Source organism: Agelaius phoeniceus, chromosome 4 (genome assembly GCF_051311805.1).
Source record: "Agelaius phoeniceus isolate bAgePho1 chromosome 4, bAgePho1.hap1, whole genome shotgun sequence".
NCBI lineage: Eukaryota > Metazoa > Chordata > Aves > Passeriformes > Icteridae > Agelaius > Agelaius phoeniceus.
In genome coordinates, this window is record NC_135268.1 from 46,414,051 (window position 1) to 46,436,391 (window position 22,341).

Here is a 22,341-nt window from a genome sequence, read left to right on the forward strand (position 1 = left end):
GGGTGCATGTGCTTATTTCCTCCAGAGGAAATAAGTTTAATGAATATAGAGCTCATTTAGGTAAAAAGCCTTGGATCTCATAAGATGGAAGATGGAAGTAAGAAAAAATTTGAAAAGAAATTTTTCATTGTTCATAATTTTTTTACTCAATATAATTAAAAATACCCCCAATTAGGAAAAAAAAAAAACAAAAACAACAACCAAAAAAAAAAAAACCAAAAACAAAAAAAAAAAAAAAAAAAAAAAAAAAAAAAAAAACAAAAAAACAACAAAAAAAAAAACCCAAATTTTTCCTTTCCCTTTACTCCTTTTAACTCCAGCTGGGTGCTGCATGGCTGACACAGTCATAGGTCTTATGCTGAAAAGTCCAGCATCTTATGTGTAACATAACAACACAGCTGCTTCATAAACCATTTTATTTTTGATCACTGTTTTGACATGTTCAAGGCATCAGTCTTTCAGTTTTCATCTACTTTAATGGGGAACTTACATCTTACATCTTGTTTAATGAAAGGTTACTGTTGTCTCTCTGTAAAAGCTGACCTTTTTTCTTCATCAGACTGGAGGTCATGAGTGAATAGAAAATGAGGTTTACAGAAATGCATCTTAACATTGGAATGCCTTGGAAAATGAGGGTTTTAAAGGTGGAAGGTAAAATCTACTTGCTTTAAAAATGAAGAGTGATGAGCAGATGATTCAGTAATGCTATAGCTGCTGTCACAAGAACACAAAGTGAAAACAAGAGCATTGTTCTGAAAAAAAAAATTGCCAGCCAACACAAAATTGAGCTTTATTTCCTGCCACCATTTTACACCATCATCAAGTTGCTCATCTTTTGATCATTTTGTAGTACATATTTTGAGTAAAAGAATCCTTTGTGCCATCTTCCTCTCACACTTGATTGCACACTGTGATTTGTAAGCACAGAGGAAGAGAACTGGGGTGAGACTTGGGCACTGATGTCTCCTTTTAAATGACCCACAAAGGAAGGAGAGGGCTGGGAGATGGCTCCTGGTGCCACTCTGCTGCCACACAGCCACCAAGGCAATTACCACCACTAAACCTAGGCATGGTGCCTTGGCCAAGACAAACCTTCATTACAGCTTTCTCTAATGTAGTGTAACACAGTCAGTCCCCCTTAACTTGCATATTCATTAGGTCTCACTTACACAACCATTTTGACCACATAATGCAGAGGTTTTAATCCTGACAATTTCAGGTTAAGATTCCGTTTTGTGAAGAAGCAATCAATTACAGATGCCGTCTTTATCAGAATAGTGCAGTTATTCTGAATTTTTCTAAATATAAGGAAGAAGAACTTCTATGTGTCACAAGCCATACACTTATTCTGGATCATCTCTGAGCTCTCATCACAGGTTGGAAATTCTAGCTATGCTTCTCTAAGCACTTCTTCTAGATAAGATTTAGTTTACCTACTTTCCCTACTCTCTTGAACATTAAATTCGGTTGGTTATTTTTGCAAAGGTGAATCACCTTTTTAAGGTAAAAATATAGATTTAATTGAAGGGAAGGTTGACCCATTAACACCAGAAAATTTTGCAGTCTTCAAAAATAAACCTTCACCTGTGACAGCTTCTTAACCACAATATGAGAGAGAGACCCCACATCTCCATCAATTTCTATAAACCAATGGTATTCCATGTAAGCTAAAGAGCTTATCCTCTCTGCTTAAAATGGAATGAAAATACTGATTTTCTCCCCTATTTTATTTTTCCATATTTATATTTTATCATATTGTATCTTTGTCAATTGATTATATTTTTGTTTCTTATTGTCTTTTACCTTTAGAAACAGAGCCTTTCTTAAATACAGTGTTAACTTTGTTATTTCATTTCCAGCCTGAACTGTTGAACTCACAGTGTTTGATGGCATTCAAAAGTAGGCAAAAGCACAGAGCTCTTACCTCTTGTTTTAAAATAGCTGCTTATATGGACCATAAAGAATAAGCCAAGGTTAATTATCTTTATTGTTTTTTTGCTGTTTAAAAAAGGGGGGGAAACACCCAACTGAATGTTGCCTGGGATCAGCAACAAGAGTCTAATATATATGACAAGCTGGTAACATTTCTAATACTGTTCATTTTTATAGGAAGATTTCTAGACCAGAGAGCTCATAAATTAAATGCTGTAGAGCAGCACCTCTGTTTGTGCAATATAGTGAATTTACTATGTATTTTGTGAAAAAGCATTTTGGGTAGATGCTTTCTTTCATTTTGTGACTCTCAAGGAGGTGAAACCATTTCTTTCCTTCTCTGGAAGCAAGGCCCTGTTAGTTTCACTTATCTCTGCAAAGTGATAGTGCAAACACTTTGTCAAGAGGCCTGAACAATTACAGACTTCTTAAAGTAATTACTTTCAGCAAAGTCAAGTGCTAGAAAATTCAGACTTAATTATTTCACGGGCAATGGTTGGAACATGAAAGTGCTTTGGATTGTGGAAATACTACATACAGATATAGCCCAGTCGAGAAGGAATCCAAGCCCAGAACCAGAGGCCTGGAAACTCAGTTTGAAAGTGCTCCATAATCTATCATGCTGTTGCTAAGAGGATATTAATACTAGCATTTAGAATTGCAGTCATGTGTCTGACAATCCTGTGTTTGTACCAGCAGGTCAGTTGACTTATTGTGAATTGGAACTTCTCTGTGCACTGCACTATTTAGAAGAAAAAGGATGACAGGGGTACAGTTAACCATTAAGGCATTTGGGCCTGGGAGGGAAAGCAGAGGACAATCAAGTCCTTATTATTAGATGCCTTCCTGCAAATCACTCCCTTATGCAGTTACAACAGAAGGAGAATTCACCTTTTAAACTGAGTAATTGTGCCTGTCGGGCAACCCTTTACAATTACTTTACCATCCAGCAAGAGCTCATTGATTGCATTAAGGATAACAGTACTCCACAGAAACAATCCTCTTAGGCAGGCTACTTCCAAAACCCTGTGTCTCTGTCAGGCAGCTGCCTGCTCTTTGAATAGCCAGAGAGATAAAGAAATAAAAATATTAAAGGCCAAAGCTCTTCTGATTTCACAACACTCTTTAAAGCCGGATGAGTGATTAGGGTGTTTGTAGCCTGTTAAACACCCATGCCTCAGGTGGAATGTTCCTCTGAGCACGTTTTACAGCAAATGTGAGACTGGTGTCTTGCTTCAGCTCCAAAAATACGCCTGCTTAAGCAGCCCTATAGAATTCCAAGTTAAAATGCAAGCCCCAGTGACTGTGTGTCTTCAGCAGTTGATAACAAACTACAATCAAAGCCTTTCTCTTTTAGATTACCAGCAAGAATCTAATCCAGGTCAGTGATAATCCTCCAGCATCTATTTAGCAATGATCCAAACAGACAGACTGTTCCATCACAAAAGTCACTGTTTCTGACATGGCTGCAGAGACTGAATGAGGATGGAGATTCCTCCTTTACTGTGGAAGCTAATTAGGTTTGCAAGTAGACAGGAGTGCTGAACTAAAGCACAAGCATAGTGTTTCATTGTCAGCATCATCATTAAATAGCCTTCATTTGCTATTTAACAGAGTGGTAGAGGGGAGAATGATAACCCTTGATTTAATTACTGAGAGTTTCCCATCTTCTGTGTCTGGGACACATTTGTCAAGTATTCACTGATCTTATCACTCACCCCTCTCAGAATCCTCAAATGAATCTCTGACTTCAAATTCATTATTTGCTACTATAACACAACCCTCTCAATTTGGATTTTACTTCACTATTGTACGTGTCTCATCTCATTTTTAGATTTTTTTGAGTTCCCTTTCACAATGCCAAGTTGCCCCAACCTTTCCCATTTTTTCTGTGAAGTCCATTCTCTCCTCCTTCAAAAGCTTCCTGTGGGTCCTATACAAAAGCCTCCTATACAAAATGAAGGCTTGGTCCAGGAAGCAGCCTAGGCAGTCTGTGTTTACAGGAACAAACCCTGATTTTTACAGAGGGTATTAACTTGACACTTGGTGGTCTCCTGGTTCCAGCCTTATTATTGTGATAGAAATGCCTTTGGACCAGCATGTTTCCCTATGTGTTCTTGGTAAATTTTTTTTTTTCATTTCCCCCCACCCACTTCCTTTTGAGGATATTTATTGGAGAAATTTCTTCTCCTTTTTTTTTTCCCCTGGAATTCAGACTGAAAATCACACACAATATGCAACCAGTATATTTCATCTCATCAGGACTACTCTGACACTTACTAGTCTACCAACTGCATAAAATGAAAGACAATACATACAGAAAGCCAATTAGATTGGGATTACTTTGGCTGTTCAACAGCTGGGGCATAGCATATGTCTGTTTTCCCCATGGTAGAGTTAGGAATTAACATTTTACGTGCCTGACCTATCTAATCAACATATATCCTGACCTTACAAGAAACATTCAAAAATGAAGGTAATGTGGCTATGCCAAAAAGTGCAATAAGCCAGGTTAGATACGAAGAGGTAATTGATTAAGCAGGTAACATATGTAAAGTTAAGCTTGAAGATATAGTGCATTTCCATCCTCTTCTGGGCTATTAAAGTAAATTAATGATCTAGAGCTGTGTAGGGGTTTCCAGAAAAAACACTATAATGGCCAGTTGGCCACAGTTTACAGCCTCCTCCTCCTCCTAGAAGGGGGAGATGTTTATTCTCCATCTTCAGGAAATTGCCAGCTCAAGCTTCTCACTATGTATACTTTATATCTGTATTCATAGTGCAGAAATGACAACTGAACATTAGAATAACACCAATGAATACAAAATATGATGTTGGCTTGGAAGAAAATGAACCAATCATAATCTTTGACAGGGTCCAGATATTTTCAAATTTTCACAATACTTTTTTCCATGCTTATAGTTTGGCAGCTGCTCAAAAGTACCTGGTTTGTGCTGTTTTACAGTCCTGCATGTGTCAACCAAGCAAAAAGAATTTAAAAAAAACTTTGCAAAATACAAAGGGGAATAAGTAGTGTAGGCAGTGACTGCCAGACACATAGCTATGAAGCCAGGCTTACTTCACTATCTCCAAAACTCGCCTATCACTGTTCTGTGGTCCCCATAGGAAAAATGTTTTCCATCCAGGTTCAGACTGAGTCTTTGATGGTGCTCAAGAATTCTAAAATTTCACAGCACTCTTCAGCATGCTGTGTGGAGAGGGAGGGACTGGCATGCCCTGGTCATCCTGCATGGCTTGCTTCTGGCTGAAGGCTCAGCATCCCCCATGCCTTGCTCTGCTCAGGCCGTTCCAAACCTCTCCAATCTGTAACACCAACGAGCCATGATGCCTTTTCAGTCAACTCTCCTCTCTGTGTTTCCTGGGAAAAGTATTGAGAGATTTGCTGACTGCTTTTTATAAAAAAGCCACCGCAAGAGCTGACAGCCATTAGAAACCAAAGGAACAAAAGGCACAGGAGCCTTTATGCCGTTTTTGAGCACGTTACCTTTGGTTTGTGTCATTCCCCTGGGCTCCCCAGACGTGCAGTGGAGGGACAGCGGAGTGGGGTGCGTATGTGTGTGTGCACGTTGGTGTGCGTGTGCATGTGCGTGTGTGTGAGCATGTGCAGGGTGCGTGTGCGTGTGTGCATGTGTATGTGTGTGTGTGCGTGAGCATGTGCAGGGTGCGTGTGTGTGTGTGTGTGTGCGTGAGCGTGTGCAGGGTGCGTGTGCGTGTGTGCATGAGTGTGTGCAGGGTGTGTGTGCATGTGTGCGTGTGCGTGAGCGTGTGCATGTGTGCATGTGCGTGAGCGTGTGCAGGGTGCGTGTGCGTGTGTGTGCGTGCGTGAGCGTGTGCAGGGTGCGTGTGCATGTGTGTGCGTGTGCATGAGCGTGTGCAGGGTGCGTGAGCGTGTGCGTGTGTGTGTGTGCGTGAGCGTGTGCAGGGTGCGTGTGCACGTGCGTGTGTGTGTGTGTGCGTGAGCGTGTGCAGGGTGCGTGTGCGTGTGTGTGTGTGTGCGTGAGCGTGTGCAGGCTGCGTGTGCAGGGTGCGTGTGCGGTGTGTGCGGTGTGTCCGCGAGTGTCACCATTCTCTGCTGCCGCGTGCCCGCGCTCGGGGGTCTCTGCGGGCGCGGCGGGGGCGCGGAGCGGGGCCGGGGCCGGGGGCGGGCCGGGGGCGGTGCAGGGGCCGGCCGGGCGGGGGCTCGCTGCTCCCGGCCGGTGTCACTTGCGAGCCGCCGCCGCCGTGCAGGCAGGCGGGCAGGCAGGCAGGGACGCAGCCAGCCGGCCCCGCAGGCAGCCCCGCGGAGCCACCGCGGCCGGCGGAGACCATGATCCTCACACGTAAGCTCGGCTCGTTTTGGGGGTGGCGGCTCTGCGCCGGGAGGCGCAGCTCCGCGCATCGCGGGCGGCGTTGGCGGAAAGTGCCGCGGGGCAGCGCATGGGGCAGAGGGGGACGGGATCCCGCTGCTGTTGTCCCGCAGCGGCCGGGAAAGCAGCGCTGGCAGGGGGCGGCTGCCCCGTCCCGCGGGGCGCTTGGCCCCGCCGCCCGTCCGTGTGCACGGGTGAGCAGCGCCGTCGGGGCGGCGGCAGCGCCAGGTGAGACGGGAGCGCTGCGGAGCCCGGGGTTGCTGCTGTGTCTGCGGAGCGCCCGCGGGGCTGTGCTCGGGAGCGCGGCCGAAAGGGTTAACAGCGCAGGAGCGGAGGCGCGGGGGTACCGCGGGCGCGGAGCGCCGCTCGGGATGCGGCCGCTCCCTGAAGAACCCCGTGGCGCATCTTTCTTTTTCGGTGGTTTGGTTTTGGTTGGGTTTTTTTGGATTTTTTCCGTTTCCTCTTTCCCCCCCCTAATTTTAGTCTTTCTCTGTTTTGGGTGGCTTTTTTTCTTTTTTTGGGAGCCCTTGCGAGACGGGAACCGTCGAGTTCCTTTTGAAGTTTTCCGTAATTAGCCCGATGGCCTCCAGGAGCCCAGTGGCTCCTCCTGTGCGGCGGTGGCCAGCCCTGATGTCACCCCCGGCGGCTTTGATCCCGGTGGAGGAGCAGCACCTCCTGCCAGACGGGCTCGCCCCTACCCCCCTCTTCCTTTTTCCCTTCTCGAGGAAAACAGAAAGCCGATGCCGTTTTCCAGTCGGTCAGTTTTACGTTCCGTGTCACCCTCCCTTTCTCTGCAAACCACAGCAATGACTTAGTTCCACCGAAACCGTGAAGTTGTTGAGCGATGTGTTGCCATTAACCTAATGAGCTCTCTTGCCTCACAAGGCAATTACTATTGGTACTATTGGTATTCTGGGTTTTTTTTTTTTTGTCCCCTCATATTCTCTTTGGGAAAATTTGAAGAAATAACTACATCTAAACAATGTATTTAGCTAAGTCAGAAGGTTCTGCTGATGTGTCATAGTACTTAACACACCTGATTTGAAAGACTGAGGAATGCACTTTTATCTTAGCCCTCAATTATTTTATTTTTTTTACAGGAGTAAGTGTGATCTGTTTGAATTGCCCTGCCCTGATCAAGAAATTCCTGACAGCAGTTCAATAACAATTCTCTGAGTCAGGTTATGTTTTAAGGCTATTTGTAGTGAACTTAAGGAAGATAATAGGCAGATTTCTTGTGAGCCTCTGAGTATGAATCTGTCAACAGTTCAGTGCCAGACTGATTCAGCATCTGTCTGGCAAGCAGGCCATTGCTGTCTGACAGCACATGGAGTTGGTATTAGGTGTGTCTGTTGATGCCACAGCTGTAGCCTACAATAGAGTATCTATCAGGTGTTATTACTGCTGTCCCCTAGGCATCCTGCTCTGCATCTCCAGTAGAATCAACAAAAACAAAAAGGCTGACATGGCCAGGAAGTGGGATGGATGTCCCTCAGATTAATGGGTTTGGGTTACTGCTTCAGTTTGCTGATGGGATCATAATTAGGATTGAGATTCTTTGATTATGGAACAAAGTATATGTAAGAGAAGATGTAGATATTGTTTTGACAAGATTCTTTTCATCTACAAGTTCATAGAAATCAGAGCATTTGGAGCTATGTGACCTCTAGGAATTCTTGATCCCATCTTCTTTTAAAATAACTTGGGTTGCTAACTGTCACTTTTTTTAATCAAAAGGAAGTGCTAATACATTGTTTTAAACACCACAAGGCTTTAACTTCCTACATGTCATAAAATATTATTTCTAAGTGGTAATGAACAGCAAGAACATATCTGGTGGTTTTATTTGGTTTTATTTTTCACTAGTGTAGACTCAGTCTAGGAATTTTAATTCTTGAGTCAGGGTCTTCCCAGCTACTTCTGCAGCTGCCCTTGCTGGGCCAGAGAGGAAGACTGATGCTGCTCATGGAAACTTACAAATGCCCAGTGTATTTCGCCTCTGGTGGGGTGTAGGAAAAAGGTACTGTAGTTGTACTCATTCACTGATGTTGAATGCTTATATTAAGATTCCTAGAAAAAGGAGATGAGGTGGCTCGGTTTTACTTTTCTGGTTCTTCTGTTTCATTACATTCTAGGCAGTGGTTTGTTTGAGGCATGTGAATTTATGAGTTCTGCAAATATTTAGGGATGCAGTTTGCACTATAAATTTTCTTTTTCTAGGCAGAATACCACAGTAAGTTATGTTTGGGCTTCTTGAGAGATTCAGACTTCTCTTCCAATTCTCCTCTGATGGGAGTTTTGCTACTGGCTTGAGCACAACACAATGCACCCTCGGCTGGTTAAAAGGAGACAGAGGAAGAGAACTCATGTGCTTAACAGGATGGTCCTGTACAGTAAACAAGCACTTTTCATGCTTAACTATCCTTCCTAGCGACAGGAAGAAGGAAATGAGGCTATGCAAAAGGACCCTGACACATTTCAGACAATGCCAGACCCACCCTAGCATTCATACAGTATAGCCACAAGACTTGGGGAAATAAAAATAACTTCAGATGTTTCCCCTTCCTTCCTGTGCATGTTATAGAAATACAGCAATCAAATGATATGCAGTTCACAGAAAATTTGCTGGTTTGATCTTCACTAAATAAGGACATGATGCCCTGTGTAATTTATATTCTTTGCATACCATATTGTTCTGCTTACGGTTTGAATCTTGGTGTTTCAAGGTGAATTAATTACAAAATTCTATATTCTATACAGTAATGTAGTAAGTGTAGATAGACAGCAGTTTTGGTAATTTCAGCAATTCCAGGCATATTTCTTGCTTGTATCTAAGAAATCAGTAATTCTCCATGGTGCAGGGTATCAGGGTCTTGCATGTTTTTTGATTTCCAAAGTTTTTTGCAAAGTTTTGTTGTTGTTGTTGTTGTTGTTTTCTTTTTTTATTTATTTTCTCATCTATTTTCCCTCCTCCTGTTCAAAGGAAAAAAACAAATTCTGTCTTCAATGATGAGCAATTTTAATGAAAGGCACAGGACTGGGCTGTGAGTGGAACTTTCTGGTTCTTTTTACTGGACACTTACTTGGCCATTCTTGCTGACAGTGCTACCCTATCCCACTCAGCTCATCTTTGAAATCAGTAGATCTGCTAGTACAGTGTACCATTGGCAAAATTGGCAGAGCCAAAAGAGAGTTGAGAATGACTTGGCCACCTGGCTGTAATTCATTCAGTTTCATTATCTGAAAGTTATAGAGTGTGACAAGCATTTTTATTTCTTAGGATGAATATTCTTTCAAATATTGTCTAGTATTTGTTTCCCTTGGGAAGGACTGTGGTAGGTGAGACAGGATCAGGAAAAAAAGGTTATCTGGTCTCTCCTTATAAAGACACAATAGAATGGCTCACTTATTTCTTGTGGGGCATTTTTTTCAAAGTCTAAAGGGTGCAGAGTTCTGTAGATCTGGGTTTAAATATATTTTTTTATAGTTGTCTAAATCTTTCTATTCAAATGCAGTGGTCTGTACTAAGAGTGATTCCTGAGTAGATGCTTGAAAGACAGTTGCTGAAGCCAATGGTGGACACAGTTTGACCTTCCCAGACCTGTTCTTATAATTTACTGAAGTTTCAGTAAATTATCAGATTATTCAGTAAATTATTTAGATTATCAACAATGCATGCCCCTCTGCCCTCCTCTCCCATCGCATTTTTGCATTTTGGGGATGATGTCTCTGTGACCCTGTGGACCCATAGAATTTGATGTCCTGCTGGCCACACTTCCCTCTGTTCTCCATGAATTGTAAGAACAGATTTCCTGTGCACATAAGACAGAAGAAACTTTCCAGTGTAAGGCTTCATGATCTGTTTTAACTTTCCTTCTTCTTCCATCCATACAAAATGTGACCACTAGATCTTGTATTGAGAGAAGCATTTTCAAGTATGCAGTATCACAGACAATACTGCAACTGTCTCTACTATCTAAAAACAGGACATTCATAGTAATATTTGCTTTGGAAAAATCCATGTTTACATCTTTAATTCTGCATCAGGGAAGAAGGCATTTGTCTGTGATGCAATTAGCTTTATGCTGGGCTGTTCACTGTCAGTGGTATTTTGTATCTAGTGTTGTATCATCCCCACAGGATGATACAATATAGTTTGGGACTGGATCATCAATGAGGTTAACTGTAAATGGTTGTGATGGAAAGGCAGTCATTCTTCCATACAGTTCTTCCTATATGCATGGATAGTTTTGAGGTTACAAGCTCAAAGAAGTAACTGTCTAGAAAATCTATTTTCTTTTGTAGGAACCATTGAGCCAGTTCAGATCAGTTCTTACAGCATTGTTATTTCCTAGATCTGAACAGGTAGCTCACATTTTGTGCCTTTTTTAGATGAAGTACCTGTCATGCTGGGCCTGCTCACCTTTGCCTCCCTCTGGAGCTGAATGAGCCTTTGAGCTGAGCTTTGCACACCACAAGCTTGCAGGCAGGGGCAATTGGTGCATTTTAGTGCTGGGCATGGGACTAGCAACAGTTAATGTTTGCCCTTCAGTATGTTCTCAAAGGTCATGCTGACCAAGTAATTTCTGAGAGAAGAGAAGGTTAAAGTCATCTTCTATTTCCCACTCTTTGGAGGAGGATTTGGTTCTCACTGTGGAATCTGTCAACATGACCTCCATCAGAGGATTTGACTAACTGCTTTCTCTGCCCCAAATAATCCTCCTCCAAGACCACCCTGTGTTAAGCAGGCCAGATAAATAACCCACGTGCCCAATTATTTCTTGAGGGTTTTTTAAGTCATTTGACATCTTGTTCCTCTTCATCTGTGAACTTTCTTAAAAACAAGATGGGAGAAGACCATCTTTAACCTATAAAAAGAGTTGTTATATGACAGGAAAACTACCACATCAAGCTACAGTTTTCTGATTAAACAAAGTTAGTTTTTATCTTCAGATCAATTGGTTTTTAAATTTATTTCAAAATTCTCCTGTATATGCTCAAAATGTAAAAAAAAAAAAACAAAACAAAACAAAAGCAACACAAAACATCAACAAAATAAAACAAAACCCTATATAGGAATAAATTATTAACTTGCAGTGTAAACTAGGAGTTGTGTGATTCTTTTGTGAGGTAGAGCATGCTTTCCCAAAGTCTTCAACAAGTTAGGAAGTAATGCAGCTAACCTTAGGCAGCTAGAAGCATATTTAGTGGTGTGAAAATGAGCAGTAATTGCAATCTGTTACAGAGTGTATAGGGAAAGGGCTTGACAGACACATGGGGAATATCCTTTATTTCAGTGGCCCTTTATTAGATCCTGAAATGATGTTGATTTGGTGCTTTTCAGAGGTAATCAGTTGTGCTTGGTCCTCTTGACAGAGGAAAGGACCTCTTGCCAGCCAGGGCATGCTCTGGAGGTGGTGGTTGTGCCTCTCTGACCTCCTGAAATAGGGCACTGTCCTTTCTTGTGCTCTGATAAAAACCTGGGTTTCTCTCCATGCTAAAAATAGCAAAACTGACCCCATTTATTCCTGCAAAAGCTTTGCTGGGTTTTAGAGACCTGTGGGTCTAGGGATCTGTGGATCCTTACTGGGAAAGTCCTAGTTAAGTCCTCTGAAATTTACAGAGGTCCCCATTGATTTTAACAAGGGTAGTCTCAATCTCTACATGTTTGATATACTTTCAACAAATATTGTTTCTCTTTTTATGTTGTGAGCTGAAAAAGTTCTGAAGTGATTTTGATATGCTGAAGACTATGAAAAAGAGGTTCAAGTTTAATAATTAGATTTTGGTCCACAAAAGCAGTATTGTGCTTGCTGTGCTAGCAAGAGTATTAGTGAGCAATTAAAAGTACTATATTCTGTAATTTGGCATAGTTGGGAAGGAGGGAAGGTACACACAGCCAACATACACCTCTGTAGATATTTTGGAAACCAGTCACATTCTTTTTTTTTTAATTTTTATTTTTATTTAGCTTTCATCAATAAGGAAATAAACAAACTGAAATCCTATCAGTGGAAGTAAGCCATTTGCTTTTTTCAAAAGTTCTGCTGACCAAAAAAAAAAAGGGGGGGGGTGTTCAAGCTTCCTGCTTTTTTTTTCAGAGAAAACATCAATATATGATCTTAAACATCTGTTTCCTTACTTCTTCATCTGTTCCCACACAAATTCCAAACATACTCTGTTTCTTCTCCCAGTGTCCTGTGGTTTATACATAACATCAACTGCATAGTTACTGTCTTGCTTCAAGGCTCTGTAACTTGAAAAAGCCTGTCAGTCCCATGTTTAACCCAAAGCCAGCAGGAGACAACACAAAGAGAGTATTTTTTTAGTCATCATCATATAGCTGTGGAATATCTGAGTAACATTCATCACTGTTTCTAGGGGTTTTATGACTAGGAAGCAGTATATGTATTTGGTGTCATATATGGTTTGCCTTAAGAATTTGTGAGTCCCCCTCTCCCCATCCCTCTGAAAGTTTTTAATAAGAGGTATTTTCTTAAAATTGCACATGCATCCACACTGGCTCAAATTGATTGCTGAGGCAGGCAGCAGTAAGTGGAGGTTACAGGATGTGTTGTTTGACTGTAGAAGGTAAATTGAAGCACAGTGAAATAGAGGAGCACATCAAAAAAGGCAGCTGCAAATGCAAAATGTAACTTGCACTTTAAAGGTGAAAGGAGAAAAGTTACTCTCTTGGGAAGGTGGTTAGCTTTCACTTCAAAACCAGCAAGCTCATAATGAGTTCAAAAGCTGTGCTTTATATTCTCTTGATCTCACTGGTTCTTCCAGAAATGCATCCTTCATGGACTGAATGTGTCAGACTGTTATTCTAGAACAGTTGTATATGATTAGATGGTTCTCCTAGAAGTAGAAGAAATTCCACGTGTGTTAGAAATTTGGCAAGAGCTTTTAATGGGATTTTCAGAATGCTGTCGTTTTTAGTGGTATAACATTTATTGACAAACTTCCCAAGTTTGTGTTTGAGTGCATTATCCTTATAAAATGCTGTTCTTCACTAATTATATTTTTGCTTTCTTTAGTCCTTGCTATGTGCTGCTTTCTTGAAAGGTGTGGAGCACTAAGTAAACGATACTGCCTAAGGAATATTAAATGATATAAGTTTGAGAAAAAACAGACTTATGAGAAGGAATTTAATTATTTTCAAGCAACAGTCGCATATCTTCAAAGTGGAAACCATCTGTGGCCCTGGACACATAACAGGCTTACTCTTAGGAAGTCAGTCATACTGTCCCAACTTTAAAGGGCTGCAGGCATATGACATTACACAGAGCTGATTTATCATTTTCAATGCCTGCACTGCTCATTTGTAGACAGCTGCCACAGTGCAGTTATTTCCCCGGTTTGTCTCAGATTTCACATCTGTGTTCATGTATCTGTAGACTGAGTGGTTGGGTAGTCTGATCACATCTAATGTTGGGACCACAATTCACATGTCAGGGATTCAAGCACTAGGAAAAATGACTGCTTGTACTTGGGCAGTGGAATTCTTTCCAAAGAAGAGTATTTCTCACATATACCACAGCTGGTCTTAAAAAAAATGATCCTGAATGATCTCAAGTTTCTTATAGCTCAGGACAGTGCTTTGAGTTGAACAAAAATTTTGCAAAGCACCAGAAGTTTCAGAGGGATGTCACAGGTAGGGAGAGGTAATTTCTGATATAGACAGAAAAAGAGCATGCCAGCTATTTGCAGCCATTAAACTGGACCATCAGTCCTGGATGGGAAGAATCCTTTGTGCTTTCTGTGCTCCCTGTGCTCCTCTGTGCCTCAGGAAATACGAAGATAGATTATGGAGTTTTAGACATTGAAGTAAGGAGATAGTGTGTTCATCTCCAGCTTTCATGAAAGTCTGGAATCATTCTCTGCACTGTATGTGAGAGCCTCTCCAGCAAACTAATTCAGGAAGATAATTTTATATTCAATTTCTACAAGTTTTTTTTTTTCTCTCTTCTGAAAGAAAAGTCAAATAGTGAATTTCAACTAGAATAACTTACTTAAAAATAAGGACCAAGATGCAATTAAGAAGCTCAAAAAAACCAGTTTCTATGTAGGACGTCGAAGTGAACTTTCAGAAGTGAAGCCCATTTTTTTCTTAAATTTGATTTTGACAGTGCTGATTTTACCAGTTTCACTACAGATTTTTACGAGCTGCTCTCTTAACAGAGCCAAAAGGTGAGATGGGTAGAACTGATGTGTGGAGGTGCTAATATGATTGTAAAGGTAGCTGAGTTGAGGCAAGAGGAAACCATCTGCTTGGAAAAACTGTTCATAAGATGTTTAGCACTTAGGTGAAAATTGAGTCAATGCATGACTGTACAAAGATACATCTGCTTTGCACCTTGTCCTGAAGACCCTGAAAGAGCTAGTGTTTAAATTGCATGTTATTTCATGGAAGTGAAAAAGAAGAATGAAAGTAAATGTTGTTGCTGTCTTAACTGGACTGCTATGATGATTTTTTTCTGAAAGAATGTTATTGCAGCATCACTGTGGGGTTTTTCTTTTCTATAGGAGAGAAGGTATCATAAAACAAAAGACTATAGACAACTTACAGTTCTCCCTTCTGCAACTGCAGTTTCAAACAAGGTGTTAATTGAGATATTTTTACTCTGAAGGTCTAAACTTGCAAACTTTCAAGGCCAGGAACCAAGATTAACCAAAGTTTAACAAAAAGGGAAGTTAGACTTTTCCATTTTCATTTACTACTCTGGGGAAGAATTGAGTTCTCCTAATCCCTCTGGAAGTGGGTAAATAAGGACTAATGGCTCCCAACCATACACAAAAGGAACTCCTACCCTTGATTTGAGTATGGAGGACTGCTTTGTAAAACAGACTAACAAATAAAGCTGGTTCCAATAAAAATTTCCTGTTTCCTCTTTAACACATTTGCCTGTTGTTTGCTTACACGACACCAAGAATAAAGACTTCATTGTTGGTTTTGGGGTTTGTGGGATTTGGGTGGAGTTTTTTTAATTTGTTTTGTTTTACTTTCTAAGAGGTTTTTTGGGTTTTTTGGATTTTTTTTTGTATCAGGACATTTAGAAATAATAGCACAATTTCTTTCTTGCCAGCGGTTTTTTGTACAAGAACCTCCTGCTGCTGGGGGAGGGCACAGGATGCACGTCTGTGCATACATTTCTTGCTTGGAATGTATACTGAGTGGTAGTTTATTGTAAAGGTTTTAACTGGCAAGGATGTTAGATTCAGAAAGGAAGTGGCACTGCAGGGATGGAGTGGGAAGGAGGGAGTGAGACCAGCCTGCAGCAGCTTATCAGTTCAGCTGCCAGGTCTTCATCAGAAATTGCTTTGCAAATCGTGGCTGAAGTAGGACTTTCCTAAAATAGGTTGGAAAGCAGTGTAGAGTTCCTCTGCAAGTTTCCTCTCCTCCCTGTGGCTATTAGCTGGCCCCAGCCAAGCAAATGCAGTGAGTTCCTAGCTCAGATAATTATCTGTAACCTATGTCCCCTGGGATACTGAACAAAGGCTATTCAATGCTCTATCCCTTCTAAATGTTTTTAGAAGTAGTTGGAAAGTCTGATTTTGGAAGACCTGTTCTTCTTTCTTTTGTCTCTTATTATCTTGATTGCCACTGATCAGGATGACAAGGACTTGCACATAAATATTCTCATGTCCACTTGGATATGGAACTGGCAGCTAGCAAACCAAGAGTCCCAGGGCTAATGCTGCTGGAAGCTGGAATTTGGAAACTGTGGGAATGAGCTTCTTCCTCTAGGGTAGTTTAAATGATTTGGCCAGAACCTCAGGTTTAACCATGTGTATTATTCTCAAGCACAGATTCCAGTTAAGCTGCATAATGAACTTTTTACCTAGACAAGCTCTCAGCTGTTTAAATTTTATCTCATATTGTGAGGAAGCTTGTTCAGTGTACTCTGCTTTCTGTGCAGCTTATTCAGTGTACCTTGGGCTGGATTCTCCCTCTGACTATATTTTGGTCTGCCTGAATTTCACACACACACACAGTCATACTCTGGCTCATCAGTAGCCAACAAGGTTGAGATAGGAAAGCTGCGTTAAAAAATTTCCTTTTCCTTTGTCTGGTCACACCACAAAGGAGTACAGTCTAGGAGGAATCCTGAGTTTGGCCAACCTGAGTTGAACAAAAGGAGCCACTTTTGGGTCCCACCTCCACTCTGTTACCAGTACCCATCATGTCCCTCTCTTGGCCATGCTTGTGTGGGTGGAGATGGGATGGAGAGAGCCCTGGCCTCAGGGCACTCCCTGGCCCCTTGTTCAGGAGAGTACTCCATACCCTTCACCCTTTCAAGGGCTTGCAACAGGACTTGCAACCCTTTGCTCTTCCAGGACTTGCAACTTGCCCTATGAAAATGGGGCAAATATGGCTTTTAAACATTTAGCACTGTCTTGTACCCAACCCTCGGCATTTACATACCCTAATCGATGGACAGGTGCACTTGTGTTTTATTGTTCTCTGCAATTCTTGTGGACAGATAGGAAAAAATCAGGTGTTTCATTGCCTAAACTTCTTGGGAGCTTCTCAAAGGTATTTTGAAAGCAAATATGCTCTGAAAATCCCAAAGGCCCGTGACAGGTGGGTGCCCATAAAATGTAACCTCAACGTCCCTGGCACATTTGCGAAAAGATACACAAAGCCTCTGTAGAGAATGGTGAAAAAAGTCCAGGGAATGCATATTCATAATTTTCTAGCTCTAGAAATAATTTACAGGCCATACACCTGGGGTGCTCAGTAAAGGACCTGTGAACAAATATTTAAACACATTGAAGAGTGCCTGTAGTAGTAAGGAATCTGACACTTTTTTTAATTGCACTGCAAGCATCTCCCTGCATTTTTTGCCAAGTGCTTGTTATCTAGGATAATTTTTTTTCCTGGTTTTAAATCAAGCAAAATTCTCATTCAATCCAAGCACTTCTGCAGAATGCAACCTATAAGATATTGTGTTTTATTTTAAGTAGTCTTAAAAATTTGTTGCAGATTTTTTGCTTTGCTACTTTAATTGCTTCTGAAGTATTAATCTATTGTCTTGTTTGTTCTTGCTTTAGCCATACAAGTTTCAAATATTTTTTTCTTTATTGAATTTCCCACATATTTCCTTAGCATACTGAAATTGAAATACTACTTTAAGCAAAACTTTGTAATAGTTTGCAATTGGAATTGAAGAATGCCTTGTCTTAATCAGTAGCTAAGTCAATACGTCTGTACGTGCTTGTTCTCATGTGGTGCCATAACCCAAAGGTGAAGCAAACACAAGTTGCACAAATGCCTGCTTGTCCTGACTTCAACAGGAGTGGATTTTTAGATGTTTATTTATCTGGAATGTTGTGTTTTGGCTCACCTTAACCCTTTGGTTTGGATATGTGTCTTAGCAAAGTAGTCTGGCAAAGCACAAATATTTTAATACAATTGTAGCAATTTGGAAAATGAGAGTGGGGTTGCCATAGTTTTCGAGACGCTAAAATGTGCCTGCCATTTCATCCAATTTGTGTACCTATATCTCACTGAGACTATTTCTTAGCATGACAAAATCTTGTGATATTTTACTTACACTGTGTTTGGCTTTTTAATGCTCTGTATGCAGTAACCTGTATTTGGAGCAATTCTGAGCAGGCCTCTTTCTGCAGCAAGTAGCCATAGTATCCTCTCCAAGTAGGTGGCAAAATTGTGTACTGAGATGTGCATAATGAAGCTTTTGTTTCCTGGTCCATCAGGAATAGTGAATATAATGAAAGCCAGACAAACTTTAATTCTTTCTGATTTCTCATTGTTTGTTTGATCAGTTCTAAGCAGGGAGCTAAATTGCCAGTAGCACTTTATTGAATTTTTTGAAGAACATAATTAGCCCAATCCATTCCTTCAAAACTTGGAGAATATCCTAGGTACCTTTTATATTTTCCTAGTTTGAGCTAATAGGATACCATACTCTTTATCTCTATGTATTAAGTAGCAGATGAATTTGTATGTGGTTTATTCACAGACTAATACTCCTTTCTTTCTGTGTAACATATATGTGTATGAATAATTTCATTTTGTGGCATGCTGTTTTGGGCAGTGTGAGGGAAACCTTCCTGTAATACACCAAATAACTCATAAATACCTCGTAGACTTCCAATGAAACTAGGTTCTTGTTGGGTAGTAAATAAGTGCTTGAATAAGCTGCAGTACAGTGTGTCAGTTGTTCTTGGACTTGAGTCTGTCAGTACTATCTACAAGGTGTTAAAGTGCACAGTAATGCGAGCTCTGCAAGGAATTTCTGTCAAGACAAAGGAGTTGTGCCAAGAGGACCAAAAGATTTGCTGAACAAGCACTACTCATGTTGATTGCAGATTGTTTTTTCTAGTGTTAACAAATTCTGTACAGGATAATCCATAACTGCTGCAGTTTTCATTAGTGCCTGTTTCTCTTACCATTAAAATGATGAGCTGTTGATAAATAGCAGCTGAGCGTTAGTGACTTTCCAGAATCTAAGATATGTTTGATAGCAAGAAGAAAAGCAAACGGGGAGAAGCAAATGTGTGTCTCAGTTCAAAGTTTCTGGAAACCTTTGTGCTTATTTTGCAGTGGGGATAGTAGAAGTGGTGGAGAAGAAGCTTTTTCTCTGCAGATCACTAATCAGAGGGTGATTTGTTTCTGTCCTCTTTCAGAAATCGAGGCCAAGGAAGCTTGTGACTGGCTGCGGGCTGCTGGGTTCCCACAGTATGCGCAGCTTTATGAAGGTAGGCACCTGAACTCAATCCTCCCCCAGCAACTTTTGAACAATAAGATGGAATATTCACCAATGAATGTGATTCAGGGGCACCACTGAAGTTCCAGTACATGAGATGACTTTTAAGGACTGGGCTGCTCTCTGCCACCCACCACACACACAGATGTAACAAACCCAATGAGACTCTGAAGAATGCACTAGTTTTGAATTTGTTTCAGGTTTCTGTTTTAGTCTGAATCTTCCAAACATCATCATAGAACGAATGTAAAGGTTACCACTGTGGTATGTTCCCTCTGGTTAAAACAGAAAGGAATATAGTCAGCCACTGCTACAAGCCCAGTCTTGGAGAAATACAAAAGCTCCACTGGCCAGCTCTCCTAATGGAACAGTAGTAGGAAATTCTACATATGCATGGATATGTCTGTATGCCTCATGATTCCCAAGTCCTGTGTGTTTCTTCAGAATGGTTTGGGTTGGAATTAGACGCGGGCTCACTGAGAAGGGAAAAAGAGCATGCAAGCTGTGGTTGTGCAGATGCTCCTCAGAGGAGTGGCTGCCTCCTGCAGTCACTTGTCCTTCTCTGGGATGCATTCATTTTGTGTCTGCTTTTACAAGGTTTTGCTCAATGAGAACTGTTTTCTTCATTGCCTCTCCAGCCTACTAGAAACCTGCAGGTTTAACATACAGTTCTTACGCTCTGATGGAGAGTAGCATATAGAAGTTTGTTTGAAAGTATGACATGCTTTTTATATATCTATATTATTGTTCAGAATTTACCCCCACACTACTTAAAATTACTTTCACTGCAGTGAAATTATTATGCACTCTTTACTGCCTCTTCATTTTTATGAAGCAAACTCCAGCTGCTGCTTGTAAGAACGAGCATAGAAAGTTCATTATTACAGTGAATAACTGCTGAAAATTACAGCAAATGCTGAGCTGACCTTCTTGAAAAATGATCTTGTTTAGCTTTGATTTGCAGCTGCATTTGCAATATGAGATGATAATAGCACTTCCAAAAGCTGCACTTGGCAAAACTTTTCTTTGCCTGTTCAGAAATTAAATTTCCTTTTATTTTTTCTTTTTTCTTTCCTTTTTTTTCTATGCTAATGGAGATGCCAAGATTTTCTTGGGATATGGAGCTGGAACTGTACTTCCAGTTTTTGTTACAACTGAGACAAAACTCTCAGTTGAATAGGTGGGTTTATGGATTTCTTATAATACTGAGACATAAATCCCCTAAGAAATTACTTGCATTCAGAAAACATGTCCTACCTGTGTAGGACCATTGCCCTACCTAGAGATTCTAAACTTACATGAAGTCTCTCTTGTAACAGCATGTCCTGCCTAACATCAAAAGGACTACAGAGGTGAGAGAGAAGCAGTGAGAGCAAGGCCAGTCATACTCATTGAAAGGACAGCTGTCTTTACTGAAAAACAATATACCATTGTCCTTTGCAAGCCCCCCTGGCAGCAGCAACAACAAAGCCAGCAATAGCATAGATTAAGCATTAAAAAAGGGTCTTATGCAGACTATCAGCTTCTTTCAAGTCACCTCTCTCACTTAAGTTCTCACACGTTCTCCTGTGGACATTTTAAGATATGACTTTGCCAGTGGAAAAACTTACATCAGCACTGCTGAAAAATACAGGCTGAATGTGCTCACTCTCTGTACTTGCATTTTCTACTTAAAACAGTGAATGGGAGGCCTGTGAAGGAGGCCTTGTACTATACCAAGTGGCTATAGTACAAGAGTTCTGAGAAGTTACCTATATGGAGTATTCCCACGCAGTGTACATTTAATATGGGAGATTAAACATTTGCCATTTGCTTTGCTAAAACCACAATTTTCTGTAGAAAATACAGAATTTCAAGCATTTTGCAGAATATGTTATAATTTGTATTCCTGAGGCAGTTCTGGAAGCTGTGGATAGCCTGTCCCTCAAAGTGTTCAAGGCAAGGTTGGGTGGGTCTTAGAGAAACCTGGTCTAGTGGAAGGTGTCCCTCTCTATAGCAGGAGGCTTGGAACTAGATGTACTTTAAGGTCCTTGCAACCCAAACCATTGTATGATGCTATGAAAATAAGGATGTAGAATTCATTTCTGTTGCTATAGAAAATGAATTAATTTCATAAAATTCATAGAGTTCATTTTCTGTTAGAAAATACCTTTCTAGAAATTAATATCAATCTTAATTACTTTCCTAATATCAGTTCATTCTTCCTAGTCTATAGAAATTTAAAAATTCATAGACAATTACTTGGATCAGGGAAATTGTGTGTAACTGCAGCAGTCTGCTCATAGATTGACCTTGTATTTCTGTGCACCCTGAAGAACCAGCAGCTTTGGGTGGGAGTTTTAGCTGTGCAAGGAATGCCAGATCAGGACCTGTATGACAGTCAGGAATCTGTGGAGTACAGTAAATGATATATATGTGTTTGCTGCTTCAGAGCTGTAGTAAATTTTCAGCTCTCTGCCAACATTGTTTCCTCCCCCTCACTCTCCCAGTTGTTTACCTAAATAATCTCCTAAAGAAGGAGGCAGTATGGTGTCCGGGCAGCTTGGCTTGCTTTCATTTCAAGCCATATCTCATTAATGAAACAGTGTCAGACTTAAATAGCTTGATTAAAGGCTAAGGAGATTCAAGGCTTTTTTTTTTAATTCTTTCACAGAATTTTGGCATTTACTGGCCTTTTTTCTTTAATGTGAGATATTAGTATTTTGATGGAGATTGCATATTTGTTTTAAATAAATCTGGCCTGAATCAGTTTATACTTCTGATATCTGATAGGGAAGCTTGCATTTACCTTTTTCCATCTCCCATTGTTTCATCTCTGCTTTAATAATTTTTCCTCTATTCTGTGTATAAACTCTCAGTTATCAAGGCTGCATGTCAAAAGTTTGTAGATGAAAAGGAAGCACCTCTGGCATTTGAGGTGATAGCATGTGTTTACCTAAGCACCAGTCACTGGCATCTTGATGAGGCTGCTGAGATGCAGGCAGCTGAGCAGTTGTTTGAAATAACGGGTCACTGGGAGGAAGCTTCACTTTTGTTTTTGATCTCTTTCTCTTCCTGCAGATCTCCTTTTTCCAATTGACATTGCTCTAGTCAAGCGAGAGCATGACTTTCTGGACAGAGATGCTATTGAGGCGTTATGCAGGTAGGTGAATAAAAATCACACTGCATTTTGAAACAAAACCCTTCCTGTGTAATAGAAAGGACCTGGGAAAAGCACAACCAAAAAAAAGCACACAAAAGTATGTGGTTTTCATTAAAATACCTTATTGGGTTAAGTAATGTTTGGGGATCTTATTTAAAAGAAA

At 40.8% G+C, this 22,341-nt stretch overlaps 1 protein-coding gene across 3 annotated transcripts in view; it reads left to right on the forward strand.

The window, feature by feature from the left end:
- Positions 1–22,341, forward strand: part of DLC1 (DLC1 Rho GTPase activating protein) — a 215,286-nt gene that overhangs the window by 170,936 nt on the left and 22,009 nt on the right. For 2 of the 3 annotated variants that reach the window (XM_077177496.1, XM_054633196.2), the window contains 2 exons: positions 18,957–19,028; positions 22,097–22,178. In XM_077177496.1, the coding sequence (XP_077033611.1) occupies positions 18,957–19,028; positions 22,097–22,178 (154 nt within the window). Of the gene's footprint in view, positions 1–6,130; positions 6,273–18,956; positions 19,029–22,096; positions 22,179–22,341 lie in introns of those variants that run through there. The other variant, XM_077177497.1, reaches the window with a different exon arrangement.